The sequence below is a fragment of the Podarcis vaucheri genome (genome assembly GCF_965113315.1).
Source record: "Podarcis vaucheri genome assembly, chromosome: 3".
Lineage (NCBI taxonomy): Eukaryota > Metazoa > Chordata > Lepidosauria > Squamata > Lacertidae > Podarcis > Podarcis vaucheri.
The window spans coordinates 52,533,606-52,559,576 of NC_138761.1; the positions used below are offsets into that span (position 1 = coordinate 52,533,606).

General features: G+C 43.0%; 1 protein-coding gene across 6 annotated transcripts in view; it reads left to right on the plus strand.

The window, feature by feature from the left end:
• The window catches only part of RPS6KA2 (ribosomal protein S6 kinase A2), a 171,676-nt gene that overhangs the window by 100,913 nt on the left and 44,792 nt on the right, over positions 1-25,971 (plus strand). For 5 of the 6 annotated variants that reach the window (XR_014218043.1, XM_082216715.1, XM_082216717.1 and 2 more), the window contains 2 exons: positions 5,102-5,218; positions 9,230-9,311. Coding sequence is in view for 5 of the 6 variants with exons in the window: in XM_082216715.1 (XP_082072841.1) it covers positions 5,102-5,218; positions 9,230-9,311 (199 nt within the window). In the remaining variant the exon portion in view is untranslated. Of the gene's footprint in view, positions 1-1,879; positions 1,897-5,101; positions 5,219-9,229; positions 9,312-25,971 lie in introns of those variants that run through there. The other variant, XM_082216719.1, reaches the window with a different exon arrangement.

Below are 25,971 nucleotides of genomic sequence, written 5' to 3' on the forward strand. Positions count from 1 at the left end.
AAAAAGGAAGGGCTGCTGACATCGTGGAATTTACAGAATACGCTTATAGCTGTTTTTCTGTCTCTCCTGCCTCTCTTAAAAAAATTATTATTGTTTTTTAAGTGTTTCCAAATTGTTATGGAACCACAGCAACATATATCCAACTAAAGGCAGGTCATACGAAACCAAAACATACTAAGTAATGCCCAATCTAAAATCATTCTCTCCTGCCTTGCTGACAAATTCTTCTTCTTCACCAGTCCCTCCATCTTCAGAACCAATTATTCATTCCCCCTTGGCATTTTCTCCTGTTGTTGCTCTTCACAGAACTTCATTTACTCACCATAGAGAGTGCTTTATTTAGATGATGCTTTGCTGAAGTATGTTTCTTGCTGCAACAAAAGAGCTAAAGACACTACTGCATTCCCCTGCTGAAATCAAATCTCCACAACAAGACTTAGCACAAAGAGCTACAAGTCATGGCACAGTAGCCGATTGCTGGCTCACTTAATTGGCAAGGACAGTGGCACTCTTTGTGCGTCAATGGGCACGAACAACATTGATCACAAGAGGTCTTATGTTTGGGAGAAAATTTGTCCATTTAATTCAGTTTGCCCAATGACATGCTGGCCTTTGCTCTGTGGCAGTTTTGACTTAAAGCAGTTTCGACTAAGGCTGTCATCACAAAAGATTCCATTGTGGCCGGAGTCAGATGTTCCTGAGTTATGTTCTCACCCAGCAAGTGATAGCAGCACGTCGGTTTTACAAGCAGCTGAGAAAGTGGAGCACTTTTCAGCTTAGCATCCTACTCCTAAACATGATTACTGACAATTAAGGTCCTAAGTAGCCATTGCTCTCATCATGTAATTAAAATCAGGAGGGATGTGTTCACTAGCTGCACCCTCTCCATTAAATCCCTGTTGCCCAGCCCTGCTGCCTGCCACACTCATAGAGGGCCCTGAACATGCTAGGCTCTAAATAAGCACCAGGAGCCCCCACGATGACTCCCCACTGCAAATATTTGCCCTCCAATGTGTGGAGGGCAGTGGGACCAAGTGAGGAGATTTGATGGAGGAGATGGAAGTAATGTGCCTCCCCACCCCCATCATCTTGTGAACAGGGTCAGGTCTCAGTGACTTCAGATAACCAGGCTTAGGACAACAGCTATGGTGTTGCCCTTTTTTGAAGGGGGGAAAATGTTTTAACACAGTAAATCCAGCTTCGTTTGTCATGGGTTGGAGTTGCATTTACTCAGTGATTCAATAGCCTGTTTGCACTGGATGTCTCTCTGAAGTCTGAATATATAAATCCAGAACACCTGGGATATCTATCTGTCCTCTTAGTCCATGGACTCTGAACAAGGAATTAGTACCTCAAGAAGTCCAGAAAACCTCTTGTGCTGCCATGCAGTGGAGCTGTCCAAAAAAGCTGCAGTGCAGTAGGACTTGAGAGCCAGTGTGCTGTAGTGGTTAAGAGTGGTAGTCTCGTAATCTGGTGAACTGGGTTCGCGTCTCTGCTCCTCCACATGCAGCTGCTGGGTGACCTTGGGCTAGTCACACTTCTTTGAAGTCTTTCAGCCTCACTCACCTCACAGAGTGTTTGTTGTGGGGAAGGAAGGAAAAGGAGAACGTTAGCCACTTTGAGACTCCTTAGGGTAGTGATAAAGCGGGAGATGAAATCCAAACTTTTCTTCATGATGGAAAGGAGCAAGAAGGGTATGCAAGCAGTAAGGCAGTAAGGCAAAATGTGTTGAAGAGATCAAAGTAGCCATGGATCCCAGGGGAGAAAGCTGCAATGTTACCTAACTTGAAGCGGCTGCATATGGTGGCTAGGAGAATGAGCTCTCAGTCTGCAAGAACTTGGTTCAGATTTCATTTCTGTAATGAACTCACTGTGGAGGATTGGTTCTACTATTAGGTAAATGTTATCAAATATTTTCATTGACTAATATTTAAGAAATGGATATTCTAATACAATGAAAATATGCTGTTTATTACATGAATCATGAGAGACAAATGGTAATTTGAATTCAAGATGCTAATTAATTTGAGGATGTACGTAATCAATTGATGTAATTCATTTGAGAATGTGTCAAATGCACCTATCTTTACCGATACAAACACAAAATACATCCAGAAGGGTAATGTGGAATCTTTCAGATTATGAAAGTCAACAAAGTTCTCTTTTGGAAATCAGGTTTTACCATTCTTCTGCATTTTGTTTACTTTGATTAATAAAGGAAAATGAAAATCTGCTAATTGAGTGTTCATTGTGCAAGAAATTTTGTAGCAGCTTGTAATGGAATATCATAAATTCAAATACCTTTGCTTTGGCAGAATGATGAGGTTAAGGCATTTAGCTAAATGGCTGTGGGGGAAAACCCTGCTACATAAATCCACCAAGCTACATAAACATGGTGAAAGTATCTGTAAATCTTCTGGAATATTTAGACCTCACTCCAAAAACACTTGGACAACCTGAGCATTAAGCGTTCTCTGTTTGTTGTGAGTGTGCTTCCAGGCTTCTGCAAAACAACCTTCTCTCAGGGTCTTTGTATAACTTGAGAGCAGAAGGTGCTTGTCTTGTATGGTCTCTGATGGCTGGTAATTACTCCTGGCAAGCCACTGGAATTCAGGTCACAGCCCCTCTGCCTAGGTAGTTGCTGAAGGGAACAGTTTTACAGCTTCTGTTTTGTCACAAAAAGAGCTTTTGCAGTGGCTTGCCAGGAAGCTGTCTTGAGGGGCTGCTGCTGTTTGGAGGGACTGGTGCTATTTTAGGAACTAGCACTGCTTACATGCCTGCTCCTCCTCACCCCCAACCTTTACATTTGTAAATAAAGAGATATTATCAAAACAAATCTCACAAGCTTCCAGGACTCCTGCATCACGAGAATCCTGGCACTTGCAAATCCCAGCTTTCCTGTCCCACACTAATATATGCGTAGGGTCCTCTCAAAGGTAAGGCATACCACCCTGGAATATGGTAGGGACCCCCACACACCCTGAAGCTTGCCGGATGGTGTTGGTGGCAGATGGCAGCATGGACAGGCATCACTTTCTCCTCTTTTCTGCACTAAGGCACTGGGCAGGCACTGCTCAAAGCAACCTTTAGCCATTCCTCAGAATGCCCCTGGCCAGGCCCTTGGGCCCCACCATGTTGCTGTGCCTGTTCATTGCTGTGTCAGCTCAGGCTGATGCAGTTCTGTTTCCCCTCTCCTCCTTTCTCTCTATCTGAAGGAAATGGGAAACTTTTGCTTTTGATTCTAAACAAACTACAGTTTCCTATGACATTGAAACTCTGGGACCTACAGTTTGCTTAAATTATAGATAACAAGGACAAGGCAGGATCAAACCATCCCCCAAAGAGGGGGAAAAATGCATAGTGAAAAAAGAAATAAACGTGTGTTAATTCATATGTATAGGTACAGATTTAAAAATAATTACTGTAATTTAAATAGAAATACAGTACACACAAATACCCCATAGTGAAATGAGCCAGCCTTTCACCTTTCAGTAAGAACTTACTGTGTAAGGCCAGCCCATCTCTACAATACACTAACTTACAATAATTATATGATTCTATATAGATGTTGCTGCATAAAATTCCATGCACAAATGATAATCCAGCTGTAGGGCACAAGTGAGCTGCAGCCTTCATCAGATAACTTTCCAACATAGCAGATGTTGATTTCTTCTCCTCAGTTTTAAAAACTTTCCCTCTGTTTAGAATGTGGAAGCTACTACCCTTTCTTTAGCGCTCAGGCAGGGGCAGAGGAAGAGGTGCGATGGGTGCGGGCCACCCTGGGTGTCACGACTGAGGGGGTGACAAATTGCTGGGCTGCGCTTACTGTGGGGCCTGCAGCGCACCCAAGCCACGTGTCTCTCCTGAGGGAGACGCAGTGGCTTGGGAGCACGCAGGCTCTGCGCTGCCCAAACAGTCCGCCCACTGCCTCTCCCCCAGCTATAGGGCAGTTGAGTGGGAGGAGGTAGGCAGACTCCGGAGGCCCCCGGTTCGCCCTGCGCCTATGGGCGGCTCACCCCGTCCCTATGGGCGTGCCACCCCAGGCACCCGAGCGACTTCCTCCGCCGCTGCACTCAGGTAGTTGCATTGTCTTATCAAATGAACTTTTTAAAGTGTCAGTAGCAAAGAAGTGCATAAGAAGTGGAAAAGTTCAAACTGTGGAGGTAAAAGGGAGGAAGGTTGCTTTTTTATCTTTTATTTATCTGGGCTGATGCTGCCTCTGCAAATGCCAGCAAAAAGCAGATAGTGCTGTGTCCTTGTTTTCCTGATGACCTGCGTAATTTGCAGATTTCTTTGTATGGAGAGATGAGTGTAGGCAACATCTCTTTCTACTTCCTGGAGAGTATGAAGCAATATTTTCTCTCCATTGCCTACCTATAATCAAGGTTTCTTTCATCCACCTTTATAACCGAAAATATTACAGTTTGAACCAATGGGTTCAAATTACATTAAAGGAGATTCCACATTAGGAAATTCCACATTAGGAAGAACTTTCTGACACTAAGAACTGTTCTACAGTGAAATGGACTATAGCTCAGAAGGTGATGGAAGTTTTTAAACAGAAGTTGGATGGGCCTCTGCCAGGGATTCTTTAATTCTGATTCCTGCATTGCATGGGGTTGTGCTAGATGACCCTTTGGGTACCTTACAATTCTTTGATTCTATAGAGATGAACACGTGTGATGTCTGCTGGGAGGCATTCTGAGGCCCAAGTGCTCTAAGAATGCAGTAGCATAAAAATGTACCTATTCTTTCCCTGTTCCTAGTTTTAACAAAATATGTGATCTGTGCTCGGCTGATTGGCTGAGCCCAACAGCTTCAGGAACTGATTCTTTTGTTTCAATTTGCAGGTTCTCTTTTTAGCTAGCTATATATCCTAGGTAGAAGTAAGACAGAGTTTGATGTCTCACATTCAGACTCAATATATTCTGCAAATAAAATTGTGTGAAAAAGAGAGGGTGTTAATAGTTTTAGGAGTAGGATTCTTGGTCTCTCAGTAAAAAAATGAAAAGAAATAATGTTAGAATGTTAGAATAAGTGATATAATTTGTTTCATCCATGCTAAGAAGTGTGCTTTGCTTTGTTTCTCTCTTATTCACAGGAAGAAGGTATTGTGAAGGAGATAGACATCAGTCATCATGTAAAAGAAGGTTTTGAAAAGGCAGACCCATCACAGTTTGAGCTGCTGAAAGTGCTGGGGCAAGGCTCCTATGGAAAGGTAAGATTTTACAATGTGCAATATGCTAAGGTGCAATCTGGAATCAGCACTAAATTCAAGAAACAACTTGATCCTTAGCTCATACTCTCTTAAGATCTGCTTTGGAGATTCCAAGGGAGAAACAGTCAATGAGGTTTGAGTAACTTTCCCCCTCTTTTTAGTCTCTTCCAAAGCAGTAAGATGCACTGGAAGGAAATATGCTCATCTTCCCTCCTTCTTACTTAGCACATTTAACTTAAATTTGTAAGTACTATGAGTCCTCAACACTTCATCAGGTCACTTTGGGCAAAACAGATACTACAGTTGATGCATGGCTGCCATCAAAGCATTAGCACTATGTCATCGCCTCTTCCACTCTTCCTTGGTAATGTTTAGTAAGGCAAAATGGATAAGGGGGTGTCATTGCACTGTCTTGTACAAGCGGTAACCAACTGCGTGGGATAGGGAAATTTACAGCACACTGATGTTGACATGTCACCATGTATTTTATGTTCTGCTCCCTAGCCCCACTCTGAAAACTGTCCAAAGCACTGAATGAGCCTGTCAATCCAGGTCTGCCCTGTGCCATGATACAGCAGGGCTGCCTGACCATGGAAACTGAATGGCTCCTTCCACCAATGCCTTGTGGGAGGCACAATGTGGTCTTGCAGTGGAAAGGGAGACAAGCCGGGTCTTGGGTGTGATCCTGCCTGTATATAATCTGTTCTGATTCCTGCCCCGCTTCCATCCTCATTTGCCTTTTCAAATCCAATCCCTCTTTAAAGATAAGTAATATGTTTACTCTGCAGCCACAACCGTATGATCTCCAATACAATGGCTAATGTTCCTGCCCCTGGCCAAACCACTGCAGTGTGTGTGTGTGTTAAAATGGCTCCACAAAAGAGTTCCGCTTCTTTCTTTCTTTTTAGTTGATGGAGTTATAGGAAATTATTTTGCTGATCATGGTTCCCTTTAAAAGCAATAAGGCATAGTGGTATTTTGAATCATAGAATCATAGAGTTGGAATAGACCACAAGGGCCATCGAGTCCAACCCCCTGCCAAGCAGGAAACACCACCAGAGCACTCCTGACATATGGTTGTCAAGCCTCTGCTTAAAGACCTCCAAAGTAGGAGACTCCACCACACTCCTTGGCAGCAAATTCCACTGTCGAACAGCTCTTACTGTCAGGAAGTTCTTCCTAATGTTTAGGTGGAATCTTCTTTCTTGTAGTTTGGATCCATTGCTCCGTGTCCGCTTCTCTGGAGCAGCAGAAAACCTTTCTCCCTCCTTTGTGTGACATCCTTTTATATATTTGAACATGGCTATCATATCACCCCTTAACCTCCTCTTCTCCAGGCTAAACATGCCCAGCTCCCTTAGCCGTTCCTCATAAGGCATCGTTTCCAGGCCTTTGACCATTTTGGTTGCCCTCCTCTGGACACGTTCCAGTTTGTCAGTGTCCTTCTTGAACTGTGGTGCCCAGAACTGGACACAGTACTCCAGGTGAGGTCTGACCAGAGCAGAATACAGTGGCACTATTACTTCCCTTGATCTAGATACTATACTCCTATTGATGCAGCCCAGAATTGCATTGGCTTTTTTAGCTGCCGCGTCACACTGTTGGCTCATGTCAAGTTTGTGGTCAACTAAGACTCCTAGATCCTTTTCACATGTACTGCTCTCAAGCCAGGTCTCACCCATCTTGTATTTGTGCCTCTCATTTTTTTTGCCCAAGTGCAATACTTTACATTTCTCCCTGTTAAAGTTCATCTTGTTTGTTTTTGCCCAGTTCTCTAATCTGTCAAGGTCGTTTTGAAGTGTGATCCTGTCCTCTGGGGTGTTAGCCACCCCTCCCAGTTTGGTGTCATCTGCAAATTTGATCAGGATGCCCTTGAGTCCATCATCCAAGTCATTGATAAAGATGTTGAATAAGACCGGGCCCAAGACAGAACCCTGTGGCACCCCACTAGTCACTCTTCTCCAGGATGAAGAGGAACCATTGATGAGCACCCTTTGGGTTCGGTCAGTCAGCCAGTTACAAATCCACTGAGTGGTAGCATAGTCAAGACCACAATTTACCAGCTTCTTTACAAGAATATCATGGGGCACCTTGTCCAATGCCTTGCTGAAATCAAGGTAGGCTACATCTACTGCGTTCCCTTCATCTACCAGGCTTGTAATTCTGTCAAAAAACGAGATCAGGTTAGTCTGACATATTTTTCAGAAATCCATGCTGACTATTGGTGATCACAGCATTCCTTTCTAGGTGCTCACAGACTGTTTGCTTAATGATCTGCTCCAGAATCTTCCCTGGTATTGATGTCAGACTGACTGGGCGATAATCATTTGAGTCCTCTCTTTTCCCCTTTTTGAAAATAGGGACAACATTTGCCCTCCTCCAGTCTGCCAGGACTTCGCCTGTTCTCCAGGAATTGTCAAAGATGACTGCCAGTGGTTCTGAGATCACATCTGCCAGTTCTTTTAATACTCTTGGATGCAGTTCATCTGGCCCTGGAGACTTGAATACATCTAAACTAGCCAAGTATTCTTGTACTATCTCCTTAGTTGTTCTGGGCTGTGTTTCCTCTGCTGAATCATTTGCTCCAAATTCTTCAGGTCGGGCATTGTTTTCTTTATCGGAGAAGACTGAGGCAAAGAAGGCATTGAGGAGTTCAGCCCTTTCTGTGTCCCCTGTTTGCATTTCACCATCTTCTCCTCTGAATGACCCCACTGTTTCTTTGTTCTTCCTTTTGCTACGGACATACCCATAAAAGCCTTTTTTGTTGCTTTTAACCTCTCTAGCAAGCCTGAGTTCATTCTGTGCTTTAGCTTTTCTGACTTTGTGTCTACATGTGCTGGCTATTTGTTTGAATTCCTCTTTGGTGGTTTCCCCCCTTTTCCATTTTTTGTACACATCCTTTTTAAATCTTAACTCAGTTAAAAGTTCTTTAGATAGCCACCCTGGCTTCTTTAGGCACCTTCCATGTTTCCATCTCATTGGTATTGCCTGAAGTTGTGCTTTTACTATCTCCCTCTTAACAAACTGCCAGCCATCATGAACTCCCTTTCCTTTTAGTATTACTGTCCATGGGATCTCACCCAGCACTTCCCTAAGTTTTATGAAGTTGGCTTTCTTAAAGTCAAGAAATTGAGTCCTAGTATGCTTGGCCTTTCCGCTGTATAGTAAACTTCAGAAGAGCATGATCACTCGCGCCTAATGATCCTTCCACTTCTACCCCACTAACCAGGTCATCAACATTGGTTAGGACCAGATCTAAAACGGCTGTTCCTCTTGAAAGAGAACACATTGTCATTTGTTGTATTTTTCTGCAGTTTTATATTTATTTTCATGTTCTCTTAGCACACAGTGTTCCCTGTCTGACTCATCTGTTTTGAGGGGAATACAATAAAATCTGATAATACACTCTATATCAGGGAACAGCTAACAAATGACTAGTAGCTAACACTGAAGGCCTTTTCCACATTCTGTAGCAACCTAGCTCTCTTCAGATGTTGTTGCACTGCAGCACCCAGCAGCCTCACCGACAAGGCCAATGGCCTGGAATAATGGGAGTTGTGCTTGAACACCTGAAGGGTATCAGCTTGGGAGTGGTTTTTATGAAATGAGGTTACACATTTACTGTACTTGAAATTTAATCATTATTACTTTCCAGTGCATGAATGCTACAAAAACAATTCATGTAAACATGTTTCAGATTTTTGTTTTAAGTTGGTTAACTTTGCTGTGTTAAATGTGCATTCTGTAGTTGACCTCCTTTGTAATGCTTTCTTTTGAAATCTTTAAGATAATATTTTAGTTTCCTGTTAATTATGCTGCTTGGAATGTATACTTTATATTTGACTTTCTTTAGTAATGTTTTATTCTGGATTATTTTTTTGATGTTTTAATATAGGTTATTGCTTTGGAGGGTCTTTTTCTAAAAAACATAAAGGGGCGTAGAAATGAAATGAACAACAGCAATAATAAACATACATTAATTTATTGCTTTTTGTGCTTTTTTCACTTCAGGTGTTTTTAGTGAGGAAAGTTAAAGGATCTGATGCTGGGCAACTGTATGCAATGAAGGTACTTAAGAAAGCAACTCTGAAAGGTAGGAAGTTTAATTGGGCTCCAAACGTATGTACAATACAGCCTGCTGTTAATAGGCAAAATATTTTGTTGCATTTGAAGTTGCTGTATGTATTCCTATGGCATAAAACAGCACATCATTCTAGATACTACATTATGGGTTTGGATCTTTTATTTATCTAAATCAAGATAGGTAGCTGTGGATAAAGCAGGCTAGCCGTATAGCTTTCTGCTTATCATGTATGACAAAGGAAGGTGGAAATTGAAACATTTAGCAGGTGTTTTGTAACCTTCCTTCTATCTCCCTTTATAATCTCTGCTTATAGTATTTACGTTTATTTTAGGCTTACTGATGAACAAATGGCACTGATTCCTGGTTTGTTATTTGGTGTATTGCCTCCTTCCTGTGGAGAGGCGGTGGGCTGTTTCTTTCTCATAGTTCCCTTGTTGTGCACAGACTAATTAACTTTACCCCATGCCTATGCCATCCCTGAGTGTGACAGCATTGATTACGCCTCAGGTCTACATCTTGTAATTCAGTCTTGAAGGGCATGATGACACCCACAATGAAGTTGCAGGTGAAAAGAAGTTCCCCTTTCTCTCCCTGAAAATATGAACTGATGGAAGCCTCTGATATGGTATCATCACATCACCCTGCTCCATGTTCTTGGCTGCTGCTTAGGGGCAGGGCGAGGAAGCAATGAAACAATGGTGATGCATGTCACATGATTCCATTACTGTGAACACATTGCACCAGTCCTTTCTTACCTGCATTGGTCTTTGATTTGCTCCTGGGCCCCATTTCATGCACTCTTTTTGACCTACAAAGCCCTACATGACTTGAGATCTTGAGATGTTAGGTAAATCATCACTTTGTCAACAATTGCCTGTACCCTAGAGACACCTGTAATTAAGATGTCATCATTTTTTATTGTGTTTTATGGAGTCCATGATTTTTGTCAGCCGCTTTGAGTTTCCTTTATAAGTGGGGTATTTCTGAAAAGTAAGTAAGTAAGTAAATAGGTTTCAACACTAGTCAGTATGATTTAGAAAGCTTTGCACCCAACATCATGTCAGGTAAAACTCTCTGTTCTCACCATTACACACAAACAGATATACAAAGCTTTTTTGCTTCTGTGCAATTGCATATCTGGGACTTTTAAAGAATATTTATTTTAAGCTGGGAGTAAGAATGAATAGAAAACCACCCCTCTCTTAGTTTTAATTAAACCTAGGAATATTCGCCAAGCATCCTTTTTTCACTTTTTTCACTTTATTTATATCAGTAATTAAAAAGCAACACACTAATATAAGGACTATTTTGCATCTTTATATAAGCAGATGCAAAAGATAATAACTATTCATTGCCTTCCCCCTAAAACAGGGGTAGCCTGCATGAATGTTGTTGGACTACAACTCCCATCACCCCCGACCATTGACCATGCTGCCTGAGGCTGATGGGAGTTGGAGTCCACCAATATCTGGAAGGCACCACATTGGCTTCCCAGGCCCTAAAAGAACACACAAATTGGTCAACAATCGTCAGTATTGTCTGCACCAGCCATAAATTGTAGCTGAGGTATTTTGGGGTACCAAATTGCAGGCCCAGCTATAGAAAAATAATGGCTTCTTCTTTTCTCTGACAAAAGGAAGGAGCATCTCTGACTTGCCAGTTTGTTGCCTCCACTGCCTGAAGATATACTTGCAATTTGTATTCACAATGGCCAAACAGCATAACCAAAGAAAGCCACATACTGACTATGATGGGGTGGGGGGAAATTGAATCATGAGGTGGGGGGAAGAATGGCACTCTGTCTGCTGTAGATACGGTAACTCAGTCTGAGTAACAAAGATAATACTATTTGCCCTTACAGAAAATAAAATGTTGTTCAGTTCCCCATTTTATTCTTGTTAGTAGCTGGGGTTCAGGGCGAGGTCACTGAGTCTGTTTTATCTTTTCTCACCACAGAGCATGTGAACCAAGAAATAATTTCCTACTTGCTAAATATGTGTGAATCATTTTCCCCACCATTACAATAAGGCTTATTTATAGCACTAGAGAGATGAGTTTAGTATGCAAGTGTGTGGTAGTATATTTCTGTTGAATGCATAAATGTAAATAAATGTTTCAACAGCAGAAGCCATTTCTGGAATTGGTTATATCTGGTAAAACTGTGGTCCTAATAACATGTGATGTTATGGTCACCATGTTGAACACCATGTTTGTTGTGTAGTTCAGCACGTGGATCAGGTGCCTTTGACCACATCACAACAGCCTCAGTCTCCTGACCAAGGATAATAACACCTACCAAAACCCATTTCCTAGTGGTGATGGGAGATCCAGAATGTATCTTAAAGTCCTGGTGGGTTCAGGAGTTTGTAGGCAAATGGACAGCAGGGGAGAGCACCTGGTGGGAGTCTAGAATGGTAGATAAGGTATCAGGATTCTGTACTGTGGAGCTAGAAGCGATTGGAAGGTCAGCAAGCATATAGCTCAGATGTTGCTGCCATACTGATAAGATGTCTGAATGGAGTCTGAAATATTGCTGAAAGGTCCTGTCCCCACCTTTCTCAATAGGATGATTATAACATTGTATCCAGGGCCGGATTTAGGTTTGATGAGGCCCTTTATAAGTAAGTAAAATATTTAATATAATTATCATATTTATATATAGTATTATAGTAGCAAGAGGGGGTAAATGGGAACTGTACTAGTAAATAATAATATAGGCCTACTAAATAATAAAGCTGAAAATTTTTCTAAAGTAATTTTATAATGGGATCAAAACAAATAAATCATGTATTACATGAAAATAAATCAGTAGGCATAAGACTCATACCCTTAGTCTATGCTGCCCGATCTTGTAAAAAGTCTACAAGCACTCTTTAATATTAGATAACAGGTACAACAGCTTGACCTACATTCAACTGTGCTGCATTTCAGTCTGCAGCTGCATGCTACATGTTGCCATGCGACCAGTCCATGCAGAATGTAGGCACCCTATATATAGAAATGAGCAAACCAGTGATATTTTAGGGAGCAGGCTAGCAGGCGGGGCCCATTACTTACATCACAGGAGCCGATACAACACAAAACACTGTTGCTATATGTAGGTTTTATTTTATTTATTTTTTATCTTAGATTTTGGAAATGTACATCCAATTTTTTTCCTTAAATTTTTTGGGGGGCCCCCAAGAGAGCGGGCCCTATAGCTTGTTTAGCTTATACGTAAATCTGGCACTGATCGTATCTCTGGGGGTGGGGCCTTTTCAGACCAAGGGTCACATTCCTTAATAGCAGCCATCCAGGGGCCACATGCCAGTGGTGGGTAGGGCAGCAAGTGGACTCTTATTTTGTACTGTAGCCTGCGCACCGTTTTATATGCCAGATTGGAAGGCCTGAAAGGCATTTGCTACCTCTCCTTCCTCTGCCCAGGGGTGAGGTTCCTCACCCTTGCACTACTGGGATTCCTTCAGAAAGGAATTTTTATCCTTCAGAAATTTTAATGTGACCCTCATTTCAAGGTTCAATGTGTTTTTGCCTGGAATGCTATTCTTAAAAGTGCATTTCAAATTTCATACCCAACTTGGTTTTGGCGGTAGCAATTACTTCAAAAAGCCAAAGTAGGCTTTAAGAGGAGGCCGCCTGAACACTTATACCCCGCCTCACACACTGAGATCCTCTACAGGAGCGTCTTTGGTTATCCCCCAAATTTGTGAGGCTCAGTACAAATCCATTCCTTCAGTGCCATCTGCCCAGCCTTGTGGAATGCTCTTCCAACAGAGTTTCAGCAGGCGCCCTCAGGGTTAACTTTTAGCCCATTGCTGAAAACTTTTCTAAGTTTCTTATGCAGACAGTTGAAAGAGGGAGACACCTTTTCTTTACCTTTAGCCAGTGATCTGTGAATCTGGTTGTGTGTTTGTGTGTGTGTTGTTATACACAGCTTTAATTTTTGATGGAATTGTGGCATAAAAGGTGTTTTTGTTGTTGTTTCAATGAGCTGCATGGAACTTCTCTTTATATATGTGATGGCTTACAAGATTTGTCACCACCAGCTGTCAAGTGAAAAGGATGATAGCATTCATTGGATGAAGCATTAAAGTGTTAGCAGCACAATAGTTTTCAGTGCTGAAAATGCCACTATTCCTACCTAAGTGGCAGTTGACACTTGGGGGAACAGAGCAACGCATGGAGCACTTAAATCTGCAACTTTCCAGGAACACTATTAGATTAAAGTAATTTTATTGCTATGTGCTGAATCATGTACCTAAGTGGTGTCCGCCCTTTTCTTCTCCCATGTGATAGAAGGCACTTAATGAGAAGGGTGAGTCAGAAATCTGGGAAATAAATATCTTCTCAGCAACATATTGGGAAACTTGTTCTTTGAGTTCCTGGATGTTCAGGTGCCCTGTGATTCTGGGTTTCTATTGCCTCGTGCAGTCAATGGTTTATTCTAAGGCATGTGGTTTGGAGCTGTAGTGACTTTCCATTGGGGAATGCTCATCAGCAGGGGCTCTGATAGGGGGTAGACCAGGAAGCCTGCGCCCCGTCCAGTTAGGCCCTCGCATCTCTGTCCTTTATTATTATTTTTAGTTTGCTTATGGTAAACTTCCTCTCTGACAGTATGTCTAAATTTTTATACAGGCAACCCCCAATTTGTGCGGAGGTTGCATTCCAAGTCATCATGCGCGATGCTGGAACATGCATAAGGCTGCTATGCCCCACCCCCCCCATTCCCAGCCACTTCCGGCTTGCCACAATTAGGATATATTAAAGAGAATAATCATTCTGCATTAAATGGCTTTGAGAATGTACGTGTGCTAATTTGGATGTGTGTGTGTTTTTAACATCCTCTTCAAAACTTATGGTCAAGACTGCACTAGAGTAACCTTCTGAGCCAAACTGTGGCGATTGTTAGCAATAGCTGACAATATTATCAATGAAAGGTTAATAGAATAATTGAACTGGAAAGGACCCCGAGGGTCATCTTGTCCAACCCCTGCAATGAAAGAACTGCAGCATGCTGTTCCCCTCCAATTTGAAACCATGCAAGATCCTGCTTAGCTTTGCAAATGTGCTAGCAGTTTTCTTGCTGCACCACTATTCATTGTAGATGAAATGTTTGAGCTACCAAAATTGATATGATACACAGTATTTTAAACTTGGGTGAGGTGGGAACAGAAGGTAGATGAGGATCTACTGGTAGATTTAGGGGTGGTTTTTATTGATCAGAAAGGGTTTCTGACTAATAATAGTTTAACAAAAGCAAGAACAAAAAGACTCCGTGCACAAATTAGGTTGCTGAAACAAAGAAAGACGGTAAGGATCAGGAGTGGATTTGTGTGCGAAAGTGCTGTCGGATCCTTCTGGTCATAAAAACCAATTCCTGGCTCAGAGGATACCCTGCTCCTTAATTCCAAACTCTCTTGCACCGCCATTTTGAATGCGGCTCTTGTTGATGGATTTCAAGGTTCTAGTAAAAACCCAAGAACAAAACAGTTCCCTTAAGCCTGAAGTTTGCTGCCCCTGTTTTAAACCAAAACTCCTAAGACTTGTAAAAAGCCTGAAATCGTGATTTCAATTGTGCATTTTTTTTAGATTTTCTATTTAAAAGCTTTTCATTCATTCACAATAACTCTGGTGCAGTGCTAACTATGCAAGTGCTACTATTCAGTGAAAAATGGCAGGGAGTAATGTAATCAAGGCAATGGTACGGGCTCCACTGTGAATCCATTTCTGCTCTATTCTGATTGCTTTAACGCTGAATGACCCCATTACAACCACTGAGATTGCTTAGCAGGGATTTTAAATCAGAAACCAGCAGAATTCCTGTCAGGCAGCACCATGTCATTTTTTGGCATCAAAGGGCAGTTGTTATGACAGCTTAATTAAAGGTTTAAGGAAGTATTTTGAATTACCCACTCCCAGAAGCACTAAATCAGTTCAGAATTAAGCATGTATTACCATGTCAGAAGTTGAGTGGAAATGCCTAAGTTCTTGTTAGCAATAAACTCAAAGGCTGTTGGCGGGAGCATTGTAACCTAGTCTAATGGCAGTTATTTTGGCTTTTTCTCATTCCCCATTATCCTTCATCCTCAGCTGTGTTGAGAAATCGGCTGTTTTTGGTCTTTAGGAATGTGTCATATGAATGACCCTGATGTAGACCATATTGCCATGTTGGCAGATTTCCTGTATAGAAACGTATTAATTGGTGTGATTTGATGTGTGTGTGTGAGAGAGGAGGGGATATGGGGAGAAGAAACAACATAGGGAGCTGCCCTAGGCAAGTCACATCATGTTCCCACACGGCCCAGTAATATCTCTTCTGATTGGCTGCAGCTTTAAAGAATCATAGGCAGAGATCTTTTCCATATCAATTGCTACCTGATCCTTTTAGCTGGAAGTGTACGGGATTTATCCTGTGACCACCTTCAGGCAAAACATGTTCTCTGCTGATGAGCTATGGCCACCTCCCAAATCCTTCTTACCTTTCTGCTTTTTCTCCTTTCCTCACCTCTCTTCCCTGCATACCCACTATTCCTTTTGCTTTTATTACTAAAAGCAAGAATCTCGTAATAGCAGACCAACATGATGATATTATATAAGAACAACATTGCTAAGATTGGAAAGAGCACCGTAAGAATACCATTTGCTGAGGTTATTCTGTGGAAGTTGGATTCTGTTACATAAGATCATTGTTTGCTGAGCTATTAAAAGAGGAAAGCTACATCTGTGACGTGAAACTTTGTTCCTAAACTATGGCCATCACTTTATCATTGATTCCGCTCCCCCCCCCCCCTCGGTGCCTTTTGAACAGATGGTGCTACATGGTTTGGGGTTATTGTGATGCTGCATCCCTGCAATTTAAGATTCATAAGGAGTAATCCTTTTCTGTTGTATCAGCACTTGTTTTCTAATATCTGAAGGGTATCTTCATAGGACACTGTCTCTCCAGCAATTAATTGCAGTTGCTCTGCAAGAAGACAGACGTGAATATGTTTCTGTATCTTATATAGCATTATCAGGATAGTGCTTTTTCACAGCTATGCTATTAGGTCTTGAATGACAAACACACAAAATTTAAAGGAAGTGTTGCCAACCCACAAGGAACTAATGGCCTGGCTAGTCTTGATGCTCCTGGGCCAGATTCCATATAAGAATTGGCTCTGAAAGAGAGAAAGCCCCAGTTTCCCTGCATTTTGCACTAATGCATAAGGGAAGCCCGAAAGCTTATGTGACTGTGCACAGCACTAACCCATTCACACATTTGAATTGGCTGCAGTGCTGCTCAACCTTGGCTTCTCACCTTATCAATTCAATCCTAAGCATGTTTATCTGGATGCATATCCCCTGCTCACTCCATAGCAGGTTTATTTAGGCTTGTTTAGGGTATACATTTGTATAGCACTAAACATGTTGTTATTGTAGAGCACTGTCAGAGGACACCCCTGTATTTGAAGGGCTGTCCAGTCCAAGTCTGCTTTAAAAATAAAGAACCCTAAGAAGAGAGAGCAGAAGGGGCCTTGAAGTTGCCCATCAATGGGTAGCACCTGTGCATCAGACTGAGCAAGCACACACATCACCTGATCGCAATGGTGAGATGTTCTGTATTTCTAATTAAATTATAATATTTGGATGGGATACAACTAATGAGTCCTTTCATCAGAAACCCCATGCAAGGACTCCTGCTTGTACAACAGAGCTTTCCCCTCTCTCCTCCCCCTGTATCCCCCCGAAATTGTTTTTTGCAGGAGGTCAGGAGAACCCCTAGAACAGTACATTGGGGGAGGAGAAGAGGGATCTGAAATGTTCCTGGTGGAACAATTGCCTTTGTGCAATGTTGAATTCATCCCATTATTCCTAACTTTGAATCTGTAGTGTATAAAGTACCATTTGCAAATACTGTGCAAATAGGTCTCCTTTGGGTTATGATGCCTTTCGGCATTTCCTTTTTTCCCTGTAATGCATTCTATATAGTTACAACAGGCAGGAAAGCAGCTCGTCCTTCTGAGGCTGTGTGGCTGAAACAATTTTATCTGCAACAGACTTCCCAGGAAGGAAAACAACAACTTGGGAATCACAGCTCAAGCTTTTGGAGATCTGTGGGGTCTGTTTTGTACTGCTTTCAAGCATCCTGTGAAATTCTCTTTCCTTTGACAATGTGAAGCAAAGACAATTAGAGAGCTGTGTTCTATCCAGGCATGCCTTCTTAAAGATGTTACTTTCAGAGTGGGCTGTGGGTGAGAGAAGCAAAGGCAGAACATGTCAGTCTTCTTCACTGAAGTAACATTCATTTTCCCTGACAATGTCCTTTCATACAACTGACAATACTTTGGCTTTTCATTAGTCATTGTTTAATCTGCCTGTTCCTTAATAGCAGCGGTGCAATGATATAACGATTCAATTTGCATGATCCCACTTTCTCCAGCCTCTGTAATCCTTAACCAAGGGAGCAGTGAGCGTTTATTACAGGAGATGTAATGAGGGAAGGAGGAATTTAAAATGAAGATAAGAAAATTCTAGAAGCGTGGCCTTGTTAACTTATCAAAACAGCCAGGAGTTCTTGTCTTCCAAATGCTATGTTTCAGCCAGGCCTGCCATGTTTTTCAGATTCCTGTTGTCAAGGATGCTTCCCAGCCAAAGGAATGCAGATAGTTAAGTATTTCTTGTCAAAGATAACACTTACAGTCGGTTCTTCAGTTGACGAAAGGCAGCAGTCAGTGGGTGGGGTTTTCATTTTTACTACCTAGCCCAGGCTAGAAAGGTCTGCCTGCCAGTTGCTCTATGACCCTGTTTAAAGCAATGTGCTTTTTCTATCTCAGCTGTAGGACTGCTAACCATGGTCCTGAACCAGAATCTTAGTCCTTGTCCAAGGTCCTTGCCTTGCTATCTGATTCCAAATCCTGAGCATACCCATTTCCATCCCTCTTGGGTCATTATCTTCCTTTTGGAGTGTACATCACCATTGACCATGGCACCTATGGCTACTGGGATGTCTTCCCAGGGACCATCAGGCGGCCAAGTCTGTTTCTTTTAAAAGTACATTAAATGAGTTTGTTCTTTGCACAAAGGCTTCTATCTCCCCCAAAAATCTTGACTTTTGGAAACCACACAGTAGGCAGAAATCCAACAGACACATTCTCATGGTGAGGCAAATCATACATGATAAACTGAAGACACAGCCTCTGTTAGGAACAAATGGGCCAAACATAGCTCTGGCTCACAGAGAAAGTTATAACCAGTAGTATATTTTTCTACACAGGTCCATAATTCTCTCAGCCAGAACTGTGTCAAAGAGTCAATTACCTCTTAGGATTTAGAAGTTAGTTAAAGCTTGATAGTTAGGTTTAATGTCTTTATCCCTATGAAATAATCACAGGCTAGTAAGTCTCCTGAATGTTTTCCATTTAGTACAAACCATATGAAAATGTTTAATTTCTAAATCCTACGAGCTAACAAAGCTTAAAACAATAGACTTATGGGTAAGCTATGAATAATTACAGATCCCGTAGCCAGTGTTTATGATGTAGTGAAAACCACCATCACCAACATAATCTAATATAATTGTAGCTTGGGGACATCACCTTGACCTGTTTCGTAATTGCTGAATGTTTAAGTTTCCTTGGCTCAAACCTCAAGACAAGCCATTAGTCTTTCAGTCTGTCTGCAGTATGCGGATACTAATAATATTGGTTTGCTTTGTAGAATTCTTGTAAGGATTGCTGAGAGTCCAAGTAGACATAATATCAGGTGAACTATGATAGGATCCCCCACTCCTTTTAAACAGTTTACTAGCAACAACAGGGGGGAATCTTATTGGAGACCCTCCACAAAAAAACAACAACACACCTCTCTGAAACTATTTGACTTATGAGGGGAAATGTACAGGTCCCATTTGAGTACTTCGACTAAAATGATGTCCTCATGTATACCTGGTCTAGGTAAAGCAACAAAAATAAGAATACACAAGAGAAGAAAATCAAATTAAACACAATGTTATGTTAATTTGTATTGTCTAATACAGAGGGATAACTTGAGGGGTATGGTTGAGATTTAATCTAACATGAGGAAGAACTCACCTGACGCAATAAGATGCCAGTTCTGATACACACTGGATGAGGAAATTCCTGTAAACCTTTTGCAAACTCCCCCCCCCAAATATGTTCTTTTAAGCTTTAAAGATACATTATGAAAGTCCAAAGTGCTGCACCGTGAGTGTTGGGGAAGGCCGCTCCCTCCTCAGGCTAATTCCACCTGACCTAGGGGGCGGGGCCCAGGCTCACCTCTGCCACAGCTTTAAGGACACTAGTGCTGCTGCAGCAAATGTTAAACATGTTTTTATATATTTTAAAGTGTTTTAAAGGTGCTTTTACTTTTTACTTTGTTATACCACCGTGAACAGTGGTTTTTATCTATGTATTTTTATTTTGTTCCATTTTATTTTGGTTTGGGGTTGAATATTGAGTGGGGTGGGGATTGGTTTTGTTTAGGTATAATTGTTTTTGGTTTGTTTTTATTTTGTAAATGGAGGCTAGTATAAGGCTTGGGATTGCTACTGTGGAGGGGCGAGGGAGGTATGGCGGTGGGGGCAGATGTTATAGGCGAAGGGGATTGAGATATGGATATGCTCGTACCCCTTCCAATCTGCGCCCCATCCCGAGAGACGAGGGTAGGGTGAGCAAGGATTACTCGCCTCCGTCACTGGTGTTGTGCAATGCCAGGTCTATAGGCAACAAAACCGCCACCCTGTGAAATTTCTTTACCTCGCAGGGGGTCGACCTGGCTTGTGTGATGGAGACCTGGGTGCGCGAAGGGGAAACTGTTACCTTACAAGAGATGGCGCCCCCGGGTTTCTCCGTCCTCCACCAGTCACGGACTGTGGGCCGGGGGGAGGGGTGGCATTATTAATCCAGGAAGATTGTTCTTTCAGGGCTCTACCATCACCATCGATCCCCGGCATTGAATGTGTTGGCCTAGTGTGGGGCTCTGGGATGAGCTTGGCTGTCTGGCTGGTGTACCGGCCACCTAGCGCACCAGCAGCCACCTTGTCAGGCCTGCTGGAGGCAGTGGCTGGCTGGGCCTTGGCGTTCCCTAACCTATTGGTATTGGGGGACTTCAACATCCATGCTGATGCCACCACCTCCTCACAGGCTCTGGACCTGGTGTCTTCCATGGCGACACTAGGGCTCTCCCAGTTGGTTTTGGGCCCCACACATCAAGCAGGCCACACGCTGGATTTGATCTTTGGCATCGGTATAGATGTGATCATGTCTCCGATGAAGGTGCCATGGTCTGATCACTATGCTCTGGATTGACTTTCCACCCCCACCCAGGAAAGCCAGGATTGACTTTCCACCCCCACCCTGCTTAGGTGGCGAGCCGATTTGGGCTTGCCTGCAGAGGCTGATGGACCCTGATAAATTCTGTCAAGCCTTGTGGGACCTTGCTCCCCCTGGCGACTCATTGACTGAGCTTGTTGAGGGCTGGAATACCCAACTCCTGGCAGCCATCGATGAGATCGCACCTAAGCGCCCTCTGCGACCCCGCAGAAACCGTGCTCCCTTACCGAAGAGCTTCGGAAAATGAAGTGGGACCTCAGACGGCTAGAGCAAGTATGGCGGGGTGCCCATGATGGAGCCTCAAGAACATCTTATAGGGTTTTTATGAAAACCTATGAGGTGGCAGTGAAGGCCGCTAAGGAGTCCTACTTCTCGGCCTCCATTGCATCCGCTAGCTCTCGCCCGACGCAATTATTTAGTATAATTAGGTCTTTAACGTCCCTTGAAGGACAGCCAAATTTAAATAACAATCTGACACACCGCTGTGAGGCATTTGCGAGCTTTTTAGCGGAGACGGTCCTGTTGCTCCGCCATGACCTCCCTGCCAATTTGGATACAATAAAGGAACTGGAGGCCCCTCGACTGTCCTCGGGTCCAGTATTGGACCACTTTGACCAGATATCCCCAGCCGATGTGGACAGACTCCTCCGAGCTGGAAAGCCCACCACTTGTCCTCTTGACCCATGCCCGTCTTGGCTGATTAGAGTGTATCCAGACAAGGTGCGGGCCCGCCTGGGGGATATCATCAATTTGTCCCTTGGCACCGGGATGTTCCCAGGGGAACTGAAGGAGGCAGTGGTGCGTCCGCTCTTAAAGAAAACATCATTAGATCCCTTAGATCTATCCAGTTACCACCGGTTTCGAATCTTCCATTCCTGGGTAAGGTGATTGAGAGAGCGGTTGCTGAACAGCTTGGCAGGTTTCTGGATGAAACATCAGCTCTGGATCCATTCCAGTCCGGCTTCCGCACTGGTCATGGAACCGAGACGGCTCTGGTCACCCTAACAGATGATCTCCGCAGGCAGCTGGATCGAGGCGGGTCGGGGTTGCTGATTCTTCTAGACCTGTCAGCAGCCTTCGACATGATCGATCACGGACTCCTGGACCACCGCCTTGCCGACGTGGGGATCCAGGGCACAGTCCTTCAATGGCTGCACTTGTTTCTCTCTGGTCGGGGACAGAGTATGGCGCTTGGGGGGAAATTGTCATCGCGCCACTCCTTGGTGTGTGGAGTGCCTCAGGGTGCAATACTCTCCCCGATGCTTTTTAACATCTTTATGCGCCCCCTCGCCCAGCTTGTCCGGAATTTTGGGCTGGGTTGCCATCAGTATGCCGATGACACCCAACTCTATCTGTTGATGGATGGCCATCCTGACTCAGCCCCAGACACACTGACCAGATGTCTGGAAGCTGTGGCTGGATGGTTACGTGGGAGCCGGTTGAAGTTAAATCCTTCGAAGACAGAGGTCCTCTGGCTGGGGCGGGACGATATGGGATTGAGGGGCAACTCCCATCTCTTGCGGGGGTGCAATTAGTGCCAGCACCGTCCGTTAAGAGTTTGGGTGCAGTCTTCGATACCTCCCTCTATGGAGGCGCAGATTACAGCTACAACAAAGGCGGCATTTTTTCATCTCCGCCAAGCTAAGCAGTTGGCTCCTTATCTCTCTCGCCCTGACCTAGCCACTGTGATCCACGCGACGGTCACCTCCAGACTGGATTATTGTAACTCGCTGTATGTGGGGCTGCCCTTGAGACTGATTCAGAAGCTCCAGCGGGTGCAGAATGCCACGGTGAGACTCCTTATAGGGTCTTCGCTGCGAGATCACATTCATCCGGTACTATACCAGCTGCACTGGCTCCCGGTGGAGTACAGTGCTTTAACCTTTAAAGCACTATACGGCCTAGGACCCTCGTACCTACGGGACCGCCTCTCCTAGTATGCCCCACAGAGGAACCTACGGTCTGCAAATAAAAACAGCCTGAAGGTCCCAGGCCACAGAGAGGTTGGGCTGGCCTCAGCTAGAGCCAGGGCTTTCTCGGCTGCGGCTCCAATCTGGTGGAACGCTCTGTCACAAGAAACTACGGCCCTGCGGGACCTGACATCTTTCCGCAGGGCCTGCAAGACAGAGCTTTTCCACCAGGCCTTTGGTTAGGGTGCAGCCTGACCCCCTCCTCTGGCAACCTGCACAGAATTTTGCTTAATGGTTGCCATCAATTTGATTTTAATTAATTTTTATAATGAAATGTTTTTAAAATGTTGGATTATTTGATTGTTTGATTATTTGATTGTTGTTAGCCGCCCTGAGCCCGGCTTCGGCTGGGGAGGGCGGGATATAAATAAAAATTATTATTATTATTATTATTATTGTTGTTGTTGTTGTTGTTGTTGTTGTTGTTGTTGTTATTATTATTATTATTATTATTATTATTATTATTATTAATACTTCTCCTCAATTAGTGAGCCTATCGTGATTTCTGCAAGAAGTATGGGCAATTATTATTGTCATTAGGCAACGCAGAGAGTTGGCACCTTCCCATATTATTTGTTTGTTTGTTTGTTTGTTTGTTTGTTTTTAGGAAGGGGGATTTTTTAATGGAAGGCATGTGGCTCAGAAGTGCATATGCTGAATATTAATTCTCTTTTCTCCTGCTAATTCTTTCTGGTTATTCATGTTAGCAAGCCATTACAGAAAACCTAGGAGTGTTATTTCTTTATACAGTCTGCCATTTTCAAAAGTAAAAGTAGCAAATCCTCATCTGTCCCCAAATCATCTCACCTGCCCCCTCTTCTTTTTCATGAGCTCAATCCTTCCGTTACCAGCATCATTTGGGTAACAAATGCTTCAAATGTCAAACAAACTTCTTTATTATAACGATTTGCTTATTTGCTTGTTTTCTTTTTAATAAGACCAAGCAAACAACAAAAGACAAGACCTATATAACTCACCTTACCCTAGCTAGCCCATCCAACAGAGAAAAAAGAAATGACAACAATAGTGGGCTACAGTGATGTCAGACAGAAATCTTGCAAGCTTTTTTGTTTTATTGTTTCTTAAGTTCATTACTAACAGTGAATAAGTACAAATACAATATTAGGCAAGCTTTGCAGCTTCAAAGTTTTTAGTTTTTAGTAAAAGCAAGTAAAATAACCATGCTAAATTAGATCACTCTCCAGGACATCAGAAGATGTTCCAACACAAACATAGAAATTTTCCAGTGCAAATTAGGAACATTTTCCAATTCAGATTTTTTCTGGGAAACCCATGTCATTGGTAGGCTACCAGAATAAGCAGTGAGAGTGGGATTTTCTTTAAAAAAAAGAAAGAAAATACAATAGCCAGGCGTGCAAGAAACACAAAGAAAAGAGGGGACTAGAAGAGCGGTCATGGGGGAAGTGCAGTGGCAGAGGAATTAAAGCAACATGTGATGTCACTGCTCAAATCTTGACAAATATATGAAGAATGTCAGAGTGTCCAAACCAACTTAAGGTAGTTAGTGATAAGCTTACATTTTATTCTGGTAACCAGCAGGAAATGTCTATGGTAGGGATGGGGAACCTGTTGCCCTCCAGACTCCAACACCCATCAGCCTCAGCCAGCATGGGATGATGGGAGTTTGTCTGGAAGCATCTCAAAAGGCATGGGTTCTCCATCTGGGCTCTAGAGAAAGCCTCCCTGTTGGTTTTCATCAGATGCCTTGCAAATGCTCAGCAGATTGTTTTCTTTATGCCGCTCAGTTGGTCTGTACTGTTATCCTGCTGTTCTACTTTTCGTGTTACTGTAGTTTTCAGGGTTTGGTCATCTTTTGTAAAGCTGTTGTTTAGCAGCCTCAGAAATTCAATGAATCATTGTTTTAATAAAGTTTCTATTAAGGCCCATAACAAACTTGACTGGACATCGACCTTTCCAAGCTGTGTTATCTCTGTAAAATTCTGCTGCTTGCAGGCTTTAGTAATTTTTAATTGGTAGATTAATCAAATAAAGTCTCAATTGATTTGTCAGTGTGAGTCAATTTAAACCAGAAAATTAGTAATTTCTTGCTAATACATTTTTTTTAGCTATCATGCATTGCCACCAAAATGCCAATGTCTGCAATGCATCCATTTGGATTTTGGCTGGTTTTACTGCAATATGGGTGGGCAAAGCTTGAATCAGTTATTGAGTCTGTAACCCTACGGACTCATACTTGGACGTAAGCGGCATGAAACTCAGTGGGATTTATTTACAAGTAACCATGCTGTAAATATTTGTTCATAACTTAGGGTGATCCTGCATTCAGTTATGAGTATGTCATCCCTACTGATATCAGAGTGACTTTTGCATGCTCACTCTTGGTCAGGAATACAGACAAAGACTGAACCAATTGACACACTTTGATGTTAAGCACCTATACTGATTTCTTGGTTACACTTTTAATCTTACCCTTCCTTCAAGGAGCTGAGGACAGTGTACATTGGTCCCTCTCCTTTTTTTTCCTGTACTACAACACTGTGTGGTAGGTTGTGGAAGCAACTTCCTAACCACTCATAGAATCACATAGCTTAGGGTTAACATATTTCAAAAAGTGAAAATGCAGACACAAAAGTTGTTGAACTATTTTTGCAAAACCGCAACAAAATGCCAATTTTGAGCTATTTTTTTAATTAGGAAAACGGCAACAATGACACTGACAACATGGCTTTCCCAGACATTTTGCCGATTTCCGCCTGGACACTGCTTCTGACTACAGTATTCCGGGTATGTCCAGGAAATTCTGGACGCATAGCAACCCTAACTTAGTTAAAGGTACTATTTTTGCTAACATATGTACAATGTACATATGTCCAATGCAAGACCAACACACACACACAAATCTAGTAGTGATGTTTTTTGGCAGTTTGTTGTGTATGTTAGAGATGACACTTTTGGATATATGCAGCTATATAAGGTGGGTTTAAAGCTGCCCTTGTGTGGCTTGCAGTATGGTAAATGAGTGTGCAAGTCCATCCAAATTCTTATCAGAAAGGAAAGTATTATTGGGACCATATGATATAATCTAATGACTAAAGGTAAAGGACCCCTGAGGGACGCGGGTGGCGCTGTGGGTTAAAGCCTCAGCGCCTAGGGCTTGCCGATCGAAAGGTCGGCGGTTCGAATCCCCGCGGCGGGGTGCGCTCCTGCTGCTCGGTCCCAGCGCCTGCCAACCTAGCAGTTCGAAAGCACCCCCGGGGGCAAGTAGATAAATAGGTACCGCTTACCAGCGGGAAGGTAAACGGCGTTCCGTGTGCGGCTCTGGCTCGCCAGAGCAGCGTTGTCACGCTGGCCACGTGACCCGGAAGTGTCTTCGGACAGCGCTGGCCCCCG